Source organism: Colobus angolensis, unplaced genomic scaffold, assembly GCF_000951035.1.
Source record: "Colobus angolensis palliatus isolate OR3802 unplaced genomic scaffold, Cang.pa_1.0 Scaffold245, whole genome shotgun sequence".
Taxonomy (NCBI): Eukaryota; Metazoa; Chordata; class Mammalia; order Primates; family Cercopithecidae; genus Colobus; species Colobus angolensis.
In genome coordinates, this window is record NW_012115655.1 from 3063559 (window position 1) to 3079486 (window position 15928).

Here is a 15928-nt window from a genome sequence, read left to right on the forward strand (position 1 = left end):
ACAAAAAATTAGCCGGGTGAGGTGGCGGGTGCCTGTAGTCCCAGCTACTCCGGAGGCTGAGGCAGGAGAATGGTGTGAACCCAGGAGGCGGAGCTTGCGGGAAGCCGAGATCACCCCACTGCACTCCAGCCTGGGTGACAGAGTGAGACTCCGTCTCAAAAAAAAAAAAAAAAGATAGGAATACAGAAAGATCCAGAAACCAACAAGGTAAAATTCACAATGTCTCTCATCCAGTTAGACATTACTAGGTATGCAAAGAAGAAAAGCAACCTATAATGAGGAGAAAAATAAAAACTAACTCACACCTGACATAAATGTTAGAATTAGCAGACAAAGACATAGTAGTTATTATAACTATACTCTTTAGTTAAAAAAGTTAAGTAGAGACATGGAAGATATTTAAAAAGATGCACATCAGACTTCTAGAGATGAAAACCAGTGCTTATAGATGAAAAAAATGCACTGGATAGGATTAATGGCAGATTAGGCAACACAGAAAAAACGATTCATGAATTTGAAGATACAACAGAAATTATACAAAATTAAACACAGAAAAATAATTTTAAGAAATAGTATTAGTGAACTGTGAGAACACGTCAGATAGCCTAAGGTATGTGTAGTTAAAATCTCGAAAGGAGAGAAGAAATTGGAAAAAATAATGGTCAAAAACTTTTCTAAAACTGTAGACACACACGTTTAAGAAGCTCAGTGAACCCAAGCACAACTAAAATAAACTGTATACGAATTGATCAAAATTAGTGATAAGGAGAAAAATTTTAAAGCAACCAGTGGGGGAAAAAAGACACATTAAATGCAGAGGAGCAATAATTATGAGAACACATTTCTCATCAGACAGTCGGCAGTGATCTGTAAAGATTTATAAGTGGACAATGAACACTTGAGGCACTGCTCAACATCATTAGGTATTAGGGATCAAATACCTAATCGAAATCAAATGAGATACTACTTCACACCCACTGGGAAGGCTCTCATAAAAAAAAGAATAACAAGTGTTGGCAAGGATGTGGCGATACTGGAAGCCTCATACATTGGTGGTGGGAAACCAAAATGGTGCAAATGCTGTGGAAGATGGTTTGGCACTTTATTAAAAAGTTAAACATTGAGGCTGGGCATGGTGGCTCTTGCCTGTAATCCCAGCACTTTGGGAGGCCGAGGCGGGAGGATCACCTGAGGTCAGGAGTTCGAGACAAGCCTGGCCAACGTAGTGAAACCCTGTCTCTACTAAAAATACAAAAATTAGCTAGACTTGGTGATAAGCACCTATAATCCCAGCTACTTGGAAGGTGGAGGCAGGAGAATCGCTTGAACCCGGGAGGCAGAGGTTGCAGTGAGCCGAGATTGTGCCACTGCACTCCACCCTGGGGTACAGAGTGAGACTCTATCTTTAAAAAAAAAAAAAAAAAAAGTTAAACATTGAATTACCAATCTGACCCAGAAGTTCTACTCCTAAGTGTGTTTCCAAAAGAGTTGAAAACACATGCTTATGTAAAAACTTGTATATGAACACACATAGCAGTATTGTTTTTCATAACTGAAGAGTGAAAACAATCTAAATATTCACTAACTGGTAAAGGGATGTACCAAATGTGGCATAGCCATTTAATAGAATACTGTTCCACAGTGAAAAGTATGGCAACTGATACTGGGCTACAACATGGATGAACCTTAAAAATACTAAGTGAAAGAAGACATGCAATAAGAGCACATTTTTGTTTAATTCTATTGATATAAAATGTCTAGAAAAGGCCAATGTAATATATAGAGACAGATGTACATTAGTGGTTACCAGGGTTTGGAGGTGGGAATGGGATTGACTACAGATGGGTACAAGGATCTTTGCAGAGTGATGATAATGTTCTCAATTATAATGGCTGAACAACTGTGAATTTACTAAAAAATCATTGAATTGTGTGCCTAATGAGTGAATTTTATGGTGTATGTTACATTTCAGTACTGTTGTTTAACAAAAGCAATTGACTGTTTAAAACAAAAATAATGTGTTGCGAAGTTTATGATCTATAGAAGCAGTATATATAATAAAAATAGTACATGGCGCCGGGATGTAGGAGATGAAAGTACATCATTGCAAGGTTCTTACAGTATATGTCAAATATTATTTAAATGTAGATTGAGATAAATTATACATTGTAAACTATAATCACTAAAAAAGACGTGTAACTAGTAAGTCATTAATAGTGATGAAATGTTAAAAAATATATTAAATACAAAGGAATTTTTTTACCTTTTTTGTGTGTATGTTTTTTTTCCAGGCTTTAGTTGGAGAGAAGGCTTGTTATCAATCCATCAGTAGCTATGGTGGTCAGATCTTTTATTTGGGGACAAAAGTAAGCTCTTTTACTCTGTGAGTTGGTATTTCTATGTATCGGGGTAGTTGAGGCTGAAGGAGATTGCTGGTAAAGAGGGCAGTATATTGCAAAGTGAATATTGATCAGCAATTATCCAAAATGCTTTGTGGTTAGGTAGTCATGATTTTTAGTTAATTGTTTTTTTTTCCTCCACTTTTAGACATATTCTTTACTTTTGTTTAGGTGCTGGCTAATAGGTTGCTTATTTTCTTGATTCAGAGTTGTGCTTTTGTAAGCTTCTTCACATTTATGTTTTTATGATCAGGCAGCTACCTAATCATCGATATTTGTCATGTAATTAAGATGGCTTTTAGCTTAGATCAGCCTAGGATGCTGATTAAATTGCATTGAGGTATTTGACTTAGAATAGAATTGTTGGAATAGGAACTTTTTGTATCTCAATTTATCTCAGTTTGTTCCTGTGCTTTTTAAAAAATATGGAGAAACATTTCTTCATTATTAAAATTTAACCAAAATATTGCCAAGTCAGTAGAGGGAAATGAGCTTGGGCTTTCCTTGCTTCTTGTCCATGGAATTAACTCCTTCTTGGATTGTAGGCCTTTAAATGTTTGACTTACTCTTTAATGTGGGTTCTAGGCCAGATGCGTTGGCTCACACCTGTAATCCCAACACTTTGGAAGGCCTCGGCGGGCAGATCACATGAGGCTAAGAGTTCAAGACTAGCCTGGCCAACATGGCAAAACCCTGTCTCTAGTAAAAATATAAAAATTAGCCAGTTGTGGTGACAGGTGCCTGTAATCTCAGCTACTCAAGAAGCTGAGGAATGAGAATCATTTGAACCCCAGAGGAGGAGGTTGCAGTGAGCCAAGATCCCACTGCTGCACTCCAGCCTGGGCGACAGAGCGAGACTAACTCTCAAAAAAAAGAAAAGCGTTCTTGAAGACCCATTAGTAAATTCTAAGATATACTTCTAACTGTATTATGAAATATTTTACTTAAAGAGATGTCAAATGAGATGTGGGACTATGATGAATGTATCTCCCAAAGAAGTCTGTTAAGGGTGATCATTTTAATTTCCATCTCTTTACTTTCCAGTCTGTTTATGTGATGATGCTGAGGAGCTGGAGAGAGGTGAGTTCCAAGTAATTTCACATGTCAGAGTTACTGAATTGATAGCTTCTTAACATTTCTGTTTTAACTTTTCAGAAGATTATTTGGTAAGCTTCTTAATTTCAGAAGTGTACATGAAAACTATTATAGCTGTTAGGTACTTGATTTGCTAGAACTGACATTATAAGTTAGAATTAGGTTTGTCTACATATATTAGAAAATTCAAAATAATAGTGGCTTAAATAAGATTTCTGTATCATATAAAAGCAACCTGGAGCTAGGTGGTCCGCAGCTGTTGTAGGAATTCCATAAGCTTAAGCGTGCTGTCCTGTTCCACCATGTTTGTCTTTGATGTTCTGGTCTCAGGGTCATTTTATAATTCAGTGTGGTTGCTAGAGCTCCAGCTGTTACCACATTTTAGGAAGGAAGAAAGAGAAAAATAAAGGATGTCTCCTACCTCTTAAGATGACATCCCAGAAATACCAGACAACACTTCCACTTATCATTAGCCAGAGCTTAGTCACATTGTTCCCAGTGGCTACGAGGTAGTCTTAGAAATATCCTTCAGCTGCTATATTGCTGTCTCAGGTAAACATGGGGTTTGTTACTACCAAGGAGGGAGAAATGAATGTTGTAATAAACAACTAGCCATTTCTCTTACAATGACATTCCAGCTATTACCACTTTTCATATTTAGGCCCTGTGGCTGTCTATACTAGCCTATACAGTCACTATACTATCTAGTGCTTTGAGATATTTTTCTTTGAAATAAGATATTCACGTAATTATTAAAATAATTTTTGCCACTAAGCAGCAACTTCTGGAAAGATTTTAGGTGGAATAGGAATTCTGACTGGTGACTGGTCGGACAGAGGGGTCTGGTTTCTCTCATTTTTCCATTTAGAGAGTGGATCATCTCCTGAAACAAGATTGTCTTACAGAAGCCTTGGCTCTTGCGTGGTCTTTCCATGAAGGAAAAGCAAAAGCTGTAGTGGGTGAGTAGACAGAATTCCAGTGTAGTAGACATGGTTCTCCTGGAGTAGAGGGAATGGATAGTACTAACCACTCACAGGACACTTTTAGCTGAGTGTTCAAGTGTTTATAAATTTATAAATAGGATGCCATTAAACCTTAAAGACTTTCAGTTAAGAAGGTTAAGGTGACAAATAGAAGGTATAGAAATTAAAATGTCACTTCAAAAATTATTTTTTAAGGAAATTACTATTAGAACGAAAGAGAAGTACATTGATGTGCTGTCTGGTCCAGTAGATTTGAGGTGTTCCTATTATGGTGTATTATCCAACATTTTGATACCTAAGGATTGTTACAGTTATACCTGTTGTTACACGTCTTATGAATATGAAACCAGACATAGTGTCACTACTAAAGATGTGGACTAACTTTTGTTTTTTTTGTTGGATTTTCCTTCTCTGCAGGATTATCAGGGGATGCCAGTAAGCGAAAGGCTATTGTTGCAGACCGGGTGAGTGTTTTAATAGGGCCTTTACTAGAATGCAGTACAGATTTGCTTTTGGCATTTGCTCATATCTTTGGGCATGAGTAGGTAAATGGCTACAATCTAGGAGAGAGTGTATTAAACACACACACACACACACACACACACACACACACACTTGGGGTCAGGGGTTCAAGACTAGCATGGGCAAAATAGCAAGACCTCGTCTCTACAAAAAATAAAAAAATTAGCTAGGCATGGTAGTATGCACCTGTAGTCCTAGCTACTTGGGAGGCCGAAGCCAGAGGATCACTTGAGGCTAGGAGTTCAAGGCTACAGTTGAGCTATGATTGCGCCACTGCACTCTAGCCTGGGTGACAGAGTGAGACCTGTATCTAAAAAAAAAAAAAAAAAAAAAAAATTCCGGTTATAATTCTCTGTGTCATCTTGAATACTTTTAAAATTCTTTCTTAATCACCTTTTCTTTTTCCCTTGCTCACTCTTTTATGAAGATAATAAAGTACATGGCCAAAAGCCAGCAGGAAGGAGGAGGAAGAAAACCTGGGAATCTGGATTATTTCTGAACCAAGTAATAGGCCAGAGAAAATTGACATTTGTCAGTTTTTATGAACTTATTAAGTAACTATGAGAAATACTGTATGTGCAATGTTTGTGTTGCCCAGAACCAGCAGAGAGGGTTAGTGTTTTAATGTTATTATCAATTAGCATCAATATAATTGATGCTATTTAATATTGACTTTCTGTTCCTACTCCAGACTGGGCTGAATTAATTGACTATAGTATTTCTTCCCTTTTGTTGTGTAAATGCATTGGTAAAAATTATATTCCAAATTAATAGAAACATTTGTAGAAAACTTGGATAGAAATCGGTCACTCCTCAGACTCCAAATGATTTGCTCATCTGTGCTCTTTAGGGAAACACCTACAGCAGAAGATTACTGAAGAATTTGAATGTTTCATTTTCTGAGCAGTGTAGACACCACCAAGGTCTAGAACATGGAGATATTTCTTAAGAAAGATTAGCAAATTAGTACTAGTCCTGAGGCTGAAAGAAATGAGACTAGAGTTTTAAAAAGTTGGTAAATAAAGCCACTAAAATTTTCAATTATAATTTTAATATAATAACATTCGAATTCTATATTATTTAGGAGGGCCACATAACTATTGAAAAACTTTAGAGATATATTTTAATGGCTATGCCAGGCTATTTTCCTTACAGATGGTAGAAATCCTATTCCATTATGCAGATCGAGCTCTGAAAAAGTGCCCAGACCAAGGAAAAATCCAAGTGATGGAGCAGCATTTTCAGGTACACGTTTGCATGTGCTTCCGGTAGACAGTGCTCTGGATAGGTCTAATATTGCTCTTTTATGTTACTTGAGAATGTGACTTTCATTTTTGGTTAAACATTTTTTTAGTATTCAAAACTTTACTGCAGGGCTTGTAGAACATTCTAAATGATTATATTTTTAAGTAATGGGTATAGATGAGTAAAATGTTGTGGAGTGTTAATTAGCACTTAGCTGCTTAGTGCTGTGTGGAAGGAAAGGATATACGTGTGAACATCCTTTCCTGTAAACTGATACCTTATAGTGGCTGACATCTTACTGGTAACTGATATTTATGTTAACTAGGTTATTTAGTACTGCCAAGGTTTAAATTTACTTCTCCTAGGAGCACCTATAACTTAAGAATAATAGATCAATCACAAAAAAAGTATAAGATCTATAAAATATGCTAGTGAAAGACCTTTAGTTTATCTTGGAACTTAATGAAAGTGAAAGCCAAAGAACAATGTACAGACTTGTATAGTATTTATTATGCAGGTTTTTCTTTCTGCAGTGCTCTCCAGTTATATTTGTTGCACATCTCTGTTCCCCATTCCTACTGCTCCCTTCCCTCTCCCTACCTCTTCTTTTAACAGATATTTGAGTGTCCAATACACGGGTCAGCAGACTTTTTCTAAAAAGACTCAGATGGCAGAGTTTAGGCTTTACAGGCTACAGTGGTCTCTGTCACATCTTTTTCTTCCTTTATTTGTTTTTTGATTTTTTAAGCAACCCCTTAAAATTGTAAAGTCCATTCTTAGCTGTGAACAATACAGAAACAGGCTTTGGGCAAGATTTGGCTAAAGTGTGCGTCCTGTGGTCTAATAAATACCTGGTACTGGGCAATAGTGGGTAAAATTTACATGATCTTTACTATCTTAAAGTTTGTAGTCTAGTCAAAATGATGGTTTTTTTGGTTTACATTAATGGAAATATTTAGAAGAAATCTAGGGATTTTGAAGTTCTAAAGAGCAGGCACAGGTCCTATCTTTTCATATGCTATTTGATGCTTGTAACATTGGAAGACAAGAATAGATATGGCAGTTAAGAGTTGGCTGCTATCAGAGAAGCATTTGGCTTCCTGAACTGTACTGTTCAATGCCACACTAGTGAGCTTCCGGTAGAGTAAGTGTTATTACTCTGTTTGACTGGATGCTTATTGATCAGCAGAGAAGGAGAAATAAGCCTAGATAATAATTATAAAAATAAATAAGAAGACATATGGTAGAAAGAAAGCATTTGGGAACAAAACTGTTTGGAAGCAATACCTTATATATAAATACTTGTGTATACCAGTGCAGTATAGATAGAAAACTTAATATTTGTAACAAGAATATACCTATCACCAAGAGGTTGTGGGAACTCTGGCCATTGGAAGGTATATTTTGTTGAAAAAAATCATCTAGTAGAAAAAACTAGGAGGGGTGAATGGAATGAGTATGTGTGTGTGTGGAGAATATAGAAACTACCGTGTCAGGGGAAAATGTGGTAGAGAGCTTCTTTCTAAAAGACGAAAGGAACAAAGGTGATGTTCTGATGGAGAAATAGTAAAGAATCTCAGATACAGGAACTGTAGATGGTGGTTTCTGATGCAGACTACAGAATGTACAGAGAAATAAATGTTAGTAGTAATGTGCCCTGTAACCGTCTAGCTACCTGTTAGAAGTCTCATTCTGTTGGTAGGAATATTTGATAAAATTTTTTGATTTATCAGTGATTTAGTCTCATAGGAGGTAAAGGAAACAATGGAGGCGGCTATTTCTCTGCATTTAATTTTTACTAATGATTGGGGAAGTAGAAGAGATAGACCCTTGAGAGAAGAATTATCACTTTATTTTAACAATCATAATAATGATGAAAAATATACATAGCATGAGTCCAGTATTTTAGAAAGCAAATTTCTCAGAAAAAAATATGGACACAATCACATGGCTACAGGCTCCAAAAAAAGAATGGGTTCACAAGGAACAGGAAATTCTAAAATTTTGACCATTCAAGGAGAAAGTAATGTTGAAAGAAGGTTCTACCTGCAAATCACAGAACATCTATAAATATGGAGAAAGGCGTATAACTAAAGATACATACCAGAAGTATCATGAACTTGTAAGACGGTCAGAAAGGAGAATGATATGGCCCAGACAGTGCCTACCAGAATGCTGTGGAGTACAAAATAGGGATTTTTAGCAAAGATTTACTGAGCACATACGATGTGCCAGGTACTATGTAAAGTGTGTGACATGTATTTTTATTCTCACAACCACCCCAGGGAGTAGGTGTCGTTTTAAATCTCCATTTCATAGATGAGAAAACAGGCTTAGAGGAGTGAAGTGAAGTGAAGTTACAAGGTAATAGTGTAGTAAATGGTGGAGCCGGGGCTCATATCCAGGTCTTGGTGACTTCAAAGCCCAGTTTTTAACTAATCATTGTATTATATTGTTATTTTAAGAGCAAGCACAGGGAGAAGATGAGTGAGAAGGGGTGATATTAATAAATGACCAAGAATGAGAATTATAGCAAGCATCTAAACTGTTTAATACTTAACTGTGTGGCAGGCACTGTTACAGACCCTTTATACATATTTATTAACTCATTTAATTCTTATCATAACTCTGTAAGGTGGCTGCTGTTACTATTCACATTTGTAAATGATGCCAAGGCACAGAGAGGTTAAATGATTTGTTCCAGGTCACAAAGCTAATAGAGAGCTAGGATTTGAATTCAAACAGTGGGCTTCAGGGTTCACATCCTGACTACCACACTATACCATAGAACAATGCTCCTCATTTTGACTCCATTCATGACCACAGAGAATGGTTTTAAAGTGGAAAAGTCCAGATAAGTGTATTTAAAAACTGAAGCCTACCATATGTAATATGTAATATCATTATGATTGTTCAACTCTCAAGACCCAGTAGAATTATAATCCATGATAGTGTTGAAACAATCTGGGCCAACATGAATAATTTGCAAGTAACTTTTCATCAGTTTTCAAATAAGGCATTCTTGATTAGTGTGGAGTATATACAGGGAGATACAATTTATTCCATTCAGGAGGACAGTTTTCTTCTGGAAAACGTGACCTTCAGTGCATTAGGATGGGCGAAATGCATGCACTGTCAGCCAGTGCATGTTTGTTTTGTTTAATCATATTTAATCATAAAATAATTATATAGGTTGACTTTTAAAGTTGTTTTTTTTTTTTAAGTAGAGTGGACTTTGGAGACTATCTGCTGACATCCCTGATGTGATTTGTGAATGTTTTCCTTGAATTCACCTCAAAACAACCATGTTAAACTCATATAATTACCTTTTTGAAAGGAATATAAAGATAATATATTCCTGGAATGCCTGTGACATAACATAATTGATTTCGTTAAAGCATTTGCCTAATTTTTCCATTATCTTTGTGGCTGGAATAGATTAGTAAATAGCAAATAGATTTGCAACTAGATAAATATTTCTACCCAAAAATATTCTTTGGTGGCTTAGTATTAATTACGTCTTAGGACTCTTTCATACCCAAGTTTTTATCATTGATTTGGGTGAAAATTTAGTGACTAGCCTGTCAAATCTAGGTAGTGCCAAGAATCAAGGTTCAAAGTGATTTTGACGAGAAAGTGCAATAAAAATAATCATGAGTTGAAATTTAATGAGGATAAACATCAAGACTTAGATTCATTAGATTCAAATAATCAAATTATTTGAGTACTGGATCGGGAAGATCTAGGTGGACAGGATTTTAGTTGACCGTAAACTTAGTATGAGGCAACTGTGTGTTAAGACACAGATACAGGAAAGTACTAGTACTACTGGGTTGCCTGTTTGAAATAAAATTACTAAGTCATTTTGTAGGCTGCTGATAAACTCAGCGACATCCCACAACTGATATGGTGGAAGGTTTTAAAAACAACAGGTAAAAAAAATACTGGGTTGTTTAATCTGAGGAGAAAGTAAGTGGAGATATGCCTGCCTAGAGATGGTGGAAGCTGTCCTATGAGATTAGCCGTATTGCTCCAGAGGGAAGGCCTAGTATATAGTGGGTAGAAAATAGGAGAAGATGTGTTTCAATTTAAAATGACCTACTCATGTTGTAACAGCTCTTGGATTTATGCACTTCTTATTATGGAATGTATTCAAATAAAGGCAGGGTGAGCAACTGATAGAAGTGTTTTTAAAACACTTTTTTTTTTTTGCTCAGTAGGAAGGTCTCAGATTCAGTCTCAAGAAGCTATTATTGGAGACATAAGTAACCTCTAATTGAGTTAATTGAAATTCCTATTAAGACTGATTTCTGTCACAGTCAAAATGCTGAGAATTTGTGTTTTACCAGCAGGTGGCACCTCCTGCCTGCTGCCTTAATTTTAATCTTTACCCTTGGTGAGCAGCCTCACCCTTTCCTTAGAGTCAGAATACGTAAGGCTATTCACTATTTTTGCTTTTCTCCAAAGATCAATCAATATTTGTCCTGTCTTAGTTATAGTATATAACTTTTGGATCTTGTCACATTTTGGACAGGTTGTGGCTTTTATTTAAGAAAAGATTTCAACCTATAATTATAATTTATTTGTATCATAACTATTATAGTAGGATAAAAAGGAATTAAAGTGTTTCTGTCTCATACATCTTGAGACTTGCCTTTTCTTCTGGCTTTCCTCATATGCATTTATATATGTTCAAGTGTTTCCCACCCTAAAACTAAGTCAAGCAGCAAACAAATTCTTTTTTTGCCCCACACCGTCTCTAATATCCTATGCTTTCTTGTTCCCCCGTTTTTTATAGAGCCAGACATCTTACAAGAGTTGTCTCTGGCCAGGGATGATGGCTCATGCCTGTAATTCCAGCAATTTGGGAGGCCGAGGTCGGTAGATCACTTGAGCTCAGGAGTTCAAGACAGCCTTGGCAACATAGCGAAACCTTGTCTCTACACACACACACAAAATTAGCTGGGAGTTGTGGTGCACAGCTATAGTCCCAGCTACTCTGGAGGCTGGGTGGGAGGTTCGCTTGAGCCTGGGAGGCCGAGGCTGCAGTGAGCCAAGATCACGGCACTGCACTCCAACCTGGGTGACAGAGCAAGACCTTGTCTCAAAAAAAAAGAGAGTTGTCTGCATTTCCTCATCTCCTTCTCTTTCCTTAACCTATTCCATGTCTATAAATTCTGTGGACCCTTTTATTTTTCATCTTAGTGGTCCTTATCAGCTTCCCTGATATCATACATTCCAGTTTTTTCTCTCCCTCTCTGACTGCTTATTGCTTTTCTTTGTTTATTCTTCTTCCTTTTCTTTACTTAACCAAGAAATGTTAGGATTCTTCACAATACCCTTGTCTTCTATTTTTATTACAATGTTTGTCAAGGTGTCTGTGTACCATTTACTTCAAAAATCATTTGAAAATGTTTGTTAAAAATACTTTTTATTTCCCAGGCCTACTGAATCACTCTCTGGGGTTGGTGACCAGGATTTGTAGTCAGCTCTCAAGATGTCCCTTAAGCACATCAAAGTTGATGAATCACTGCTCTCCATTCTTCCCTAGGTGATACAGGCACATGACTGTCTTAACCAGTGTTAACATCAAAGTTGACATATCACTGCTTTCCATTCTTCCCTAGGTGACATAGGCACATGACTGTCTAACTGGTGTTAGCAACCTAGATTGCTCTTCTGAATTCTGAGATCTATAGAGTAAGGTGGCCATTTACATTTCTGCTTGGATGTTTTGTAGGTACCTCAGACTCAATAACTGTTTCCTCACAAAGCCTTTTCTTTTTCTTTTTTTTTTATTATTTTTTTTTTAATTTTTTATTATACTTTAAGTTCTAGGGCACGTGTGCATAACGTGCAGGTTTGTTACATATGTATACTTGTGCCATGTTGGTGTGCTGCACCCATCAACTCGTCAGCACCCATCAATTCATCATTTATATCATGTATAACTCCCAATGCAATCCCTCCCCCCTCCCCCCTCCCCATGATAGGCCCCGGTGTGTGATGTTCCCCTTCCCAAGTCCAAATGATCTCATTGTTCAGTTCCCACCTATGAGTGAGAACATGCGGTGTTTGGTTTTCTGTTCTTGTGATAGTTTGCTAAGAATGATGGTTTCCAGCTGCATCCATGTCCCTACAAAGGACGCAAACTCATCCTTTTTTATGGCTGCATAGTATTCCATGGTGTATATGTGCCACATTTTCTTAATCCAGTCTGTCACAGATGGACATTTGGGTTGATTCCAAGTCCACAAAGCCTTTTCTGAGGATTCCTGTGTTAGTGAGTGGATCCACCACGCACCTAACGCAAATTAGGTGATTCTTGTCCTTTACTTGTTCCTGGCTATTCTGCCTCCTGACAGTTTCTCTCATCTGTTTCTAGCATGTCCTTGTACACATTCTTACTGTACTTCATTTCATTTTCTATACAGCAGCCAAGGAGAAATGTATATCAAATCTAGATATGATGCTTCCCTAATTTTAAAATATTTCAAGGACTTCCTATTGTTTCTGAGGTAGAGACTCACTTTCCTACTATTTTCTAAGGCTCTGCATAGTCTACTCTTGCCTAACTGCCCCTAATTCTCTGTATTCCTGTTATACTAGAGTTCTTTTCAGTGTCTTAATGTCCCTCTTCTCCCTTAACCCAGAGCCTTTGTCCAGAGTGTTCTCTCTGCATAAAAAATCCTTTCTTATTTCTTTGTAGCTCAACTAGCTCCTGTTTATTTTCACTTCTCAGTGTAATTGTCCCCCAGATTAACTCAGATCCATTTCTTTCTAAAATACTATTCACTGAAGTCACTCATTCAATGTCAGTTTTATGTTTAGGGACCTGTGTAAGTTTAGGAACATGTCTGATTTTTGTCATTGCCATATTCCCAGCATCTAGTTTAGTGTCCTTGATAAATAGTTGCTGAGGAAAACTTAAAATATAGAAATAGATTTGGCTTTAACTAATACTCTGTTTTACTTACTGTTTTAAATGTTCAAAATTGATAAAGACCTGGTTTCTTTAAGAAGCCAGATTGAAAGTGTTAATTTGGATGGTTTTGCCTTAATTGAGTTAGGAAGTTAGTGGCAGGCATAAAGATTATGTGTATTTTGTTTTTTTTAAAATTAATTTGTAATTGTGTGATATTTATAGATTCATATTCAGTTGCAAGAAATAATGCAAAGAGATCCCATACCCTTAAACCATTTTTCCCCAATAAGAGAACGTCTCACAAAACTATGGTACAGTCACATAACCAGGATACTGATATTAATAAGGTAAAGATACAGAACATTTCCATCACTGCATGGATCCTTCATTTTACCCTTTTACAGCCACACCTACTTCTCTCCTGCTCCCACCCCCTCCTTAATCTCTGATTCCCAGTAGTCTGTTCCTCATCTCTATAAATTATAATTATAATTTCAATAATGCTATATAGATGGAATCATAGAGTGTGTAACCTTTTGGGACTGACTCTTTAAACTCAGCATAATAATTCCTTAGTGATTCTCCCAGGTTGTTGCTTGTATCAATAGTTGGTTGCATTTTATTGTTGGGTAGTATTCCATAGTATGGATGAGCCACAGTTTGATTAACAATTTTACCGATTGAAGAACATCTGGGTTGTTTCCAGTTTGGGGCTATTAAAAATAAAGTGGCTCTAAACATTTCTGTATAGGTTTCTGTGTGAACATGTCTTTTCTCTAGGAGAAATGTCCAGGTTTACAATTGTTGGATCATATGATAGTTGAATGTTTAATTTTTAAAGAAACTGCCAAATAGTTTTCCAGTATGCTGGTACCATTTCACATTCACCCCAGCAACGTGTGAGTGATCCAGTTTCTAATCCACATCCAGCATTTGGTGAAGTCACTGTTTTATTTTAGCTATTCTGATAGGTGCATAATGGTATCTCATTGTGGCTGTAATTTGCATTTCCCTAATGAATAATGACGTTAAACATCTTTTCATGTGTTTATTTGCCACATGTATATCATCTTTTGTGAAATGTTTCTGTGTGAGTTTTGTCTGTCTTCTAACTGGATTGTTTCTCATTATACTGTTGACTTTATAGGGTTTTAATATATTCAAGGCACTAGTCCTTTATTGGACATAATTCTCCCAGTTTGTAGCTTTCTTTTCATCCTTCTTAACAGGATCTTTTGCAAACCAAAGGTTTTAATTTTGGTGAAGTCCAGTTTATCAGCTTTTCCTTGTATAGATTGTGCTTTTGAAATTAAATCTGAGAACTCTTTGCCTAGTCTAAGGTCCTGAAGATTTTCTCCTGTTTTTTTCGGGAAGTTTTACAGTTTTGTGTGTAACTTAAATGTGTGATCTATTTTGAGTTAATTTTTACGTAAGGTATGAGACTGAGGTCGAAGTTCCTTTTTGTGTGTGTATAGATACCTAATTGCTCCAGCATTATTTGTTGCAAAAGCAATCTTTCCTTCTTTCCTCCACTCAGTTGCTTTACCAGCTTTGTCAAAAATCAGCTGGGCTTATATGGTGAATCTAATTCTAGGTTCTCTATTTTGTTCCATTGATCCGTGTGCCTATCCCACTGCCAGTACCATATAGTCTTGATAACTGCAGCTATGTAAGTCTTGAAATTGGGTAGACTGATTCCTCCTCTTTTATGAAAATTGTTTCAACTATTCCAATTTCTTTGCCTCTCCATATAAATTTTAGAATAATCTTGTCTATATCTCCAAAAAATCTTGTGGGAATTTTGATATAAATTATATTAAACATATCAGTTTGAGGAGAATTGATATTTTTACTATGCTGAGTCTCCTAGTTTTCCCATTTATTTCTTTTTTTTTTTTTTTGTGGTTTTTAGTATACAGGTGCTATACATGGTTTTTTAGATTTACACCGAATATTTCTTTTTTCCTTAGCAGTTTTAAATGGTATGGAATTTCTAATTTTGGTATTCATATGTTCAGTAATGGCGTGTAGAATGTTTATCTTATATTCTGCAATCTTGTAGAACTCATTTATTAATTCTAGAATGCTTTTTGTAGATTCCTTGGGATATTCTATGTGAACAATCATGTCATCTGCCAACAGAGACAGTTTTATTTTTTCCTCCCCAATCTGTATACTATTTTTTTCCTTTTCTTGCCTATTGCATGGGCTAAAACTTCAGCATTGTATTGAAGAGAGGTGAGAGCAGACATCCTTGCCTTGTTCCCAGTCTTAGAGTAAAAACATTCAGTTTCTCACCATGAAGTATAATATTAGCTGTAGGTTTTTTGTAGTTACCTTTTATCAAGTTGAGGAAGTTCCCCTGTATTACGGTTTTTCTAAGAGGGTTTTCATGAATGGATATTGAATTTTGTCAGTTGCTTTTTCTATGTACTTAATATGATTATGTGATTTTTTTTTCTTTAGGTTATTGATATGGTATATTATAATGATTGGTTTTTGAATATTGAGCCAGTCTTGCATCCTGGAATAAACCTCACTTGGTCATGAGGTATAATTCCTTTTATGTAATTGTGAATTATTATTCCTAATATTTTGTTATGGACTTTTGCATCTTTATGAAGAATATTGGTCTGTAGTTTTTTTGTAATGGCTTTTCAGGTTTTTGTATCAGGGTGGTACTAATTTAACAAGATGAATTGAGAAATATTCGCTCCTCTTCTATTTTGTGGAAGGGATTGTATAAGATTTGTTTTCAT

At 36.2% G+C, this 15928-nt stretch overlaps 1 protein-coding gene across 1 annotated transcript in view; it reads left to right on the forward strand.

Moving 5' to 3' along the window:
* Positions 1 to 15928, forward strand: part of VPS8 (vacuolar protein sorting 8 homolog (S. cerevisiae)) — a 251525-nt gene that overhangs the window by 53471 nt on the left and 182126 nt on the right. The window contains exons 16-20 of the mRNA XM_011945863.1: positions 2292 to 2366; positions 3444 to 3479; positions 4363 to 4453; positions 4895 to 4941; positions 6155 to 6244. Coding sequence (XP_011801253.1) covers positions 2292 to 2366; positions 3444 to 3479; positions 4363 to 4453; positions 4895 to 4941; positions 6155 to 6244 — 339 coding nt within the window. The remainder of the gene's footprint in view (positions 1 to 2291; positions 2367 to 3443; positions 3480 to 4362; positions 4454 to 4894; positions 4942 to 6154; positions 6245 to 15928) is intronic.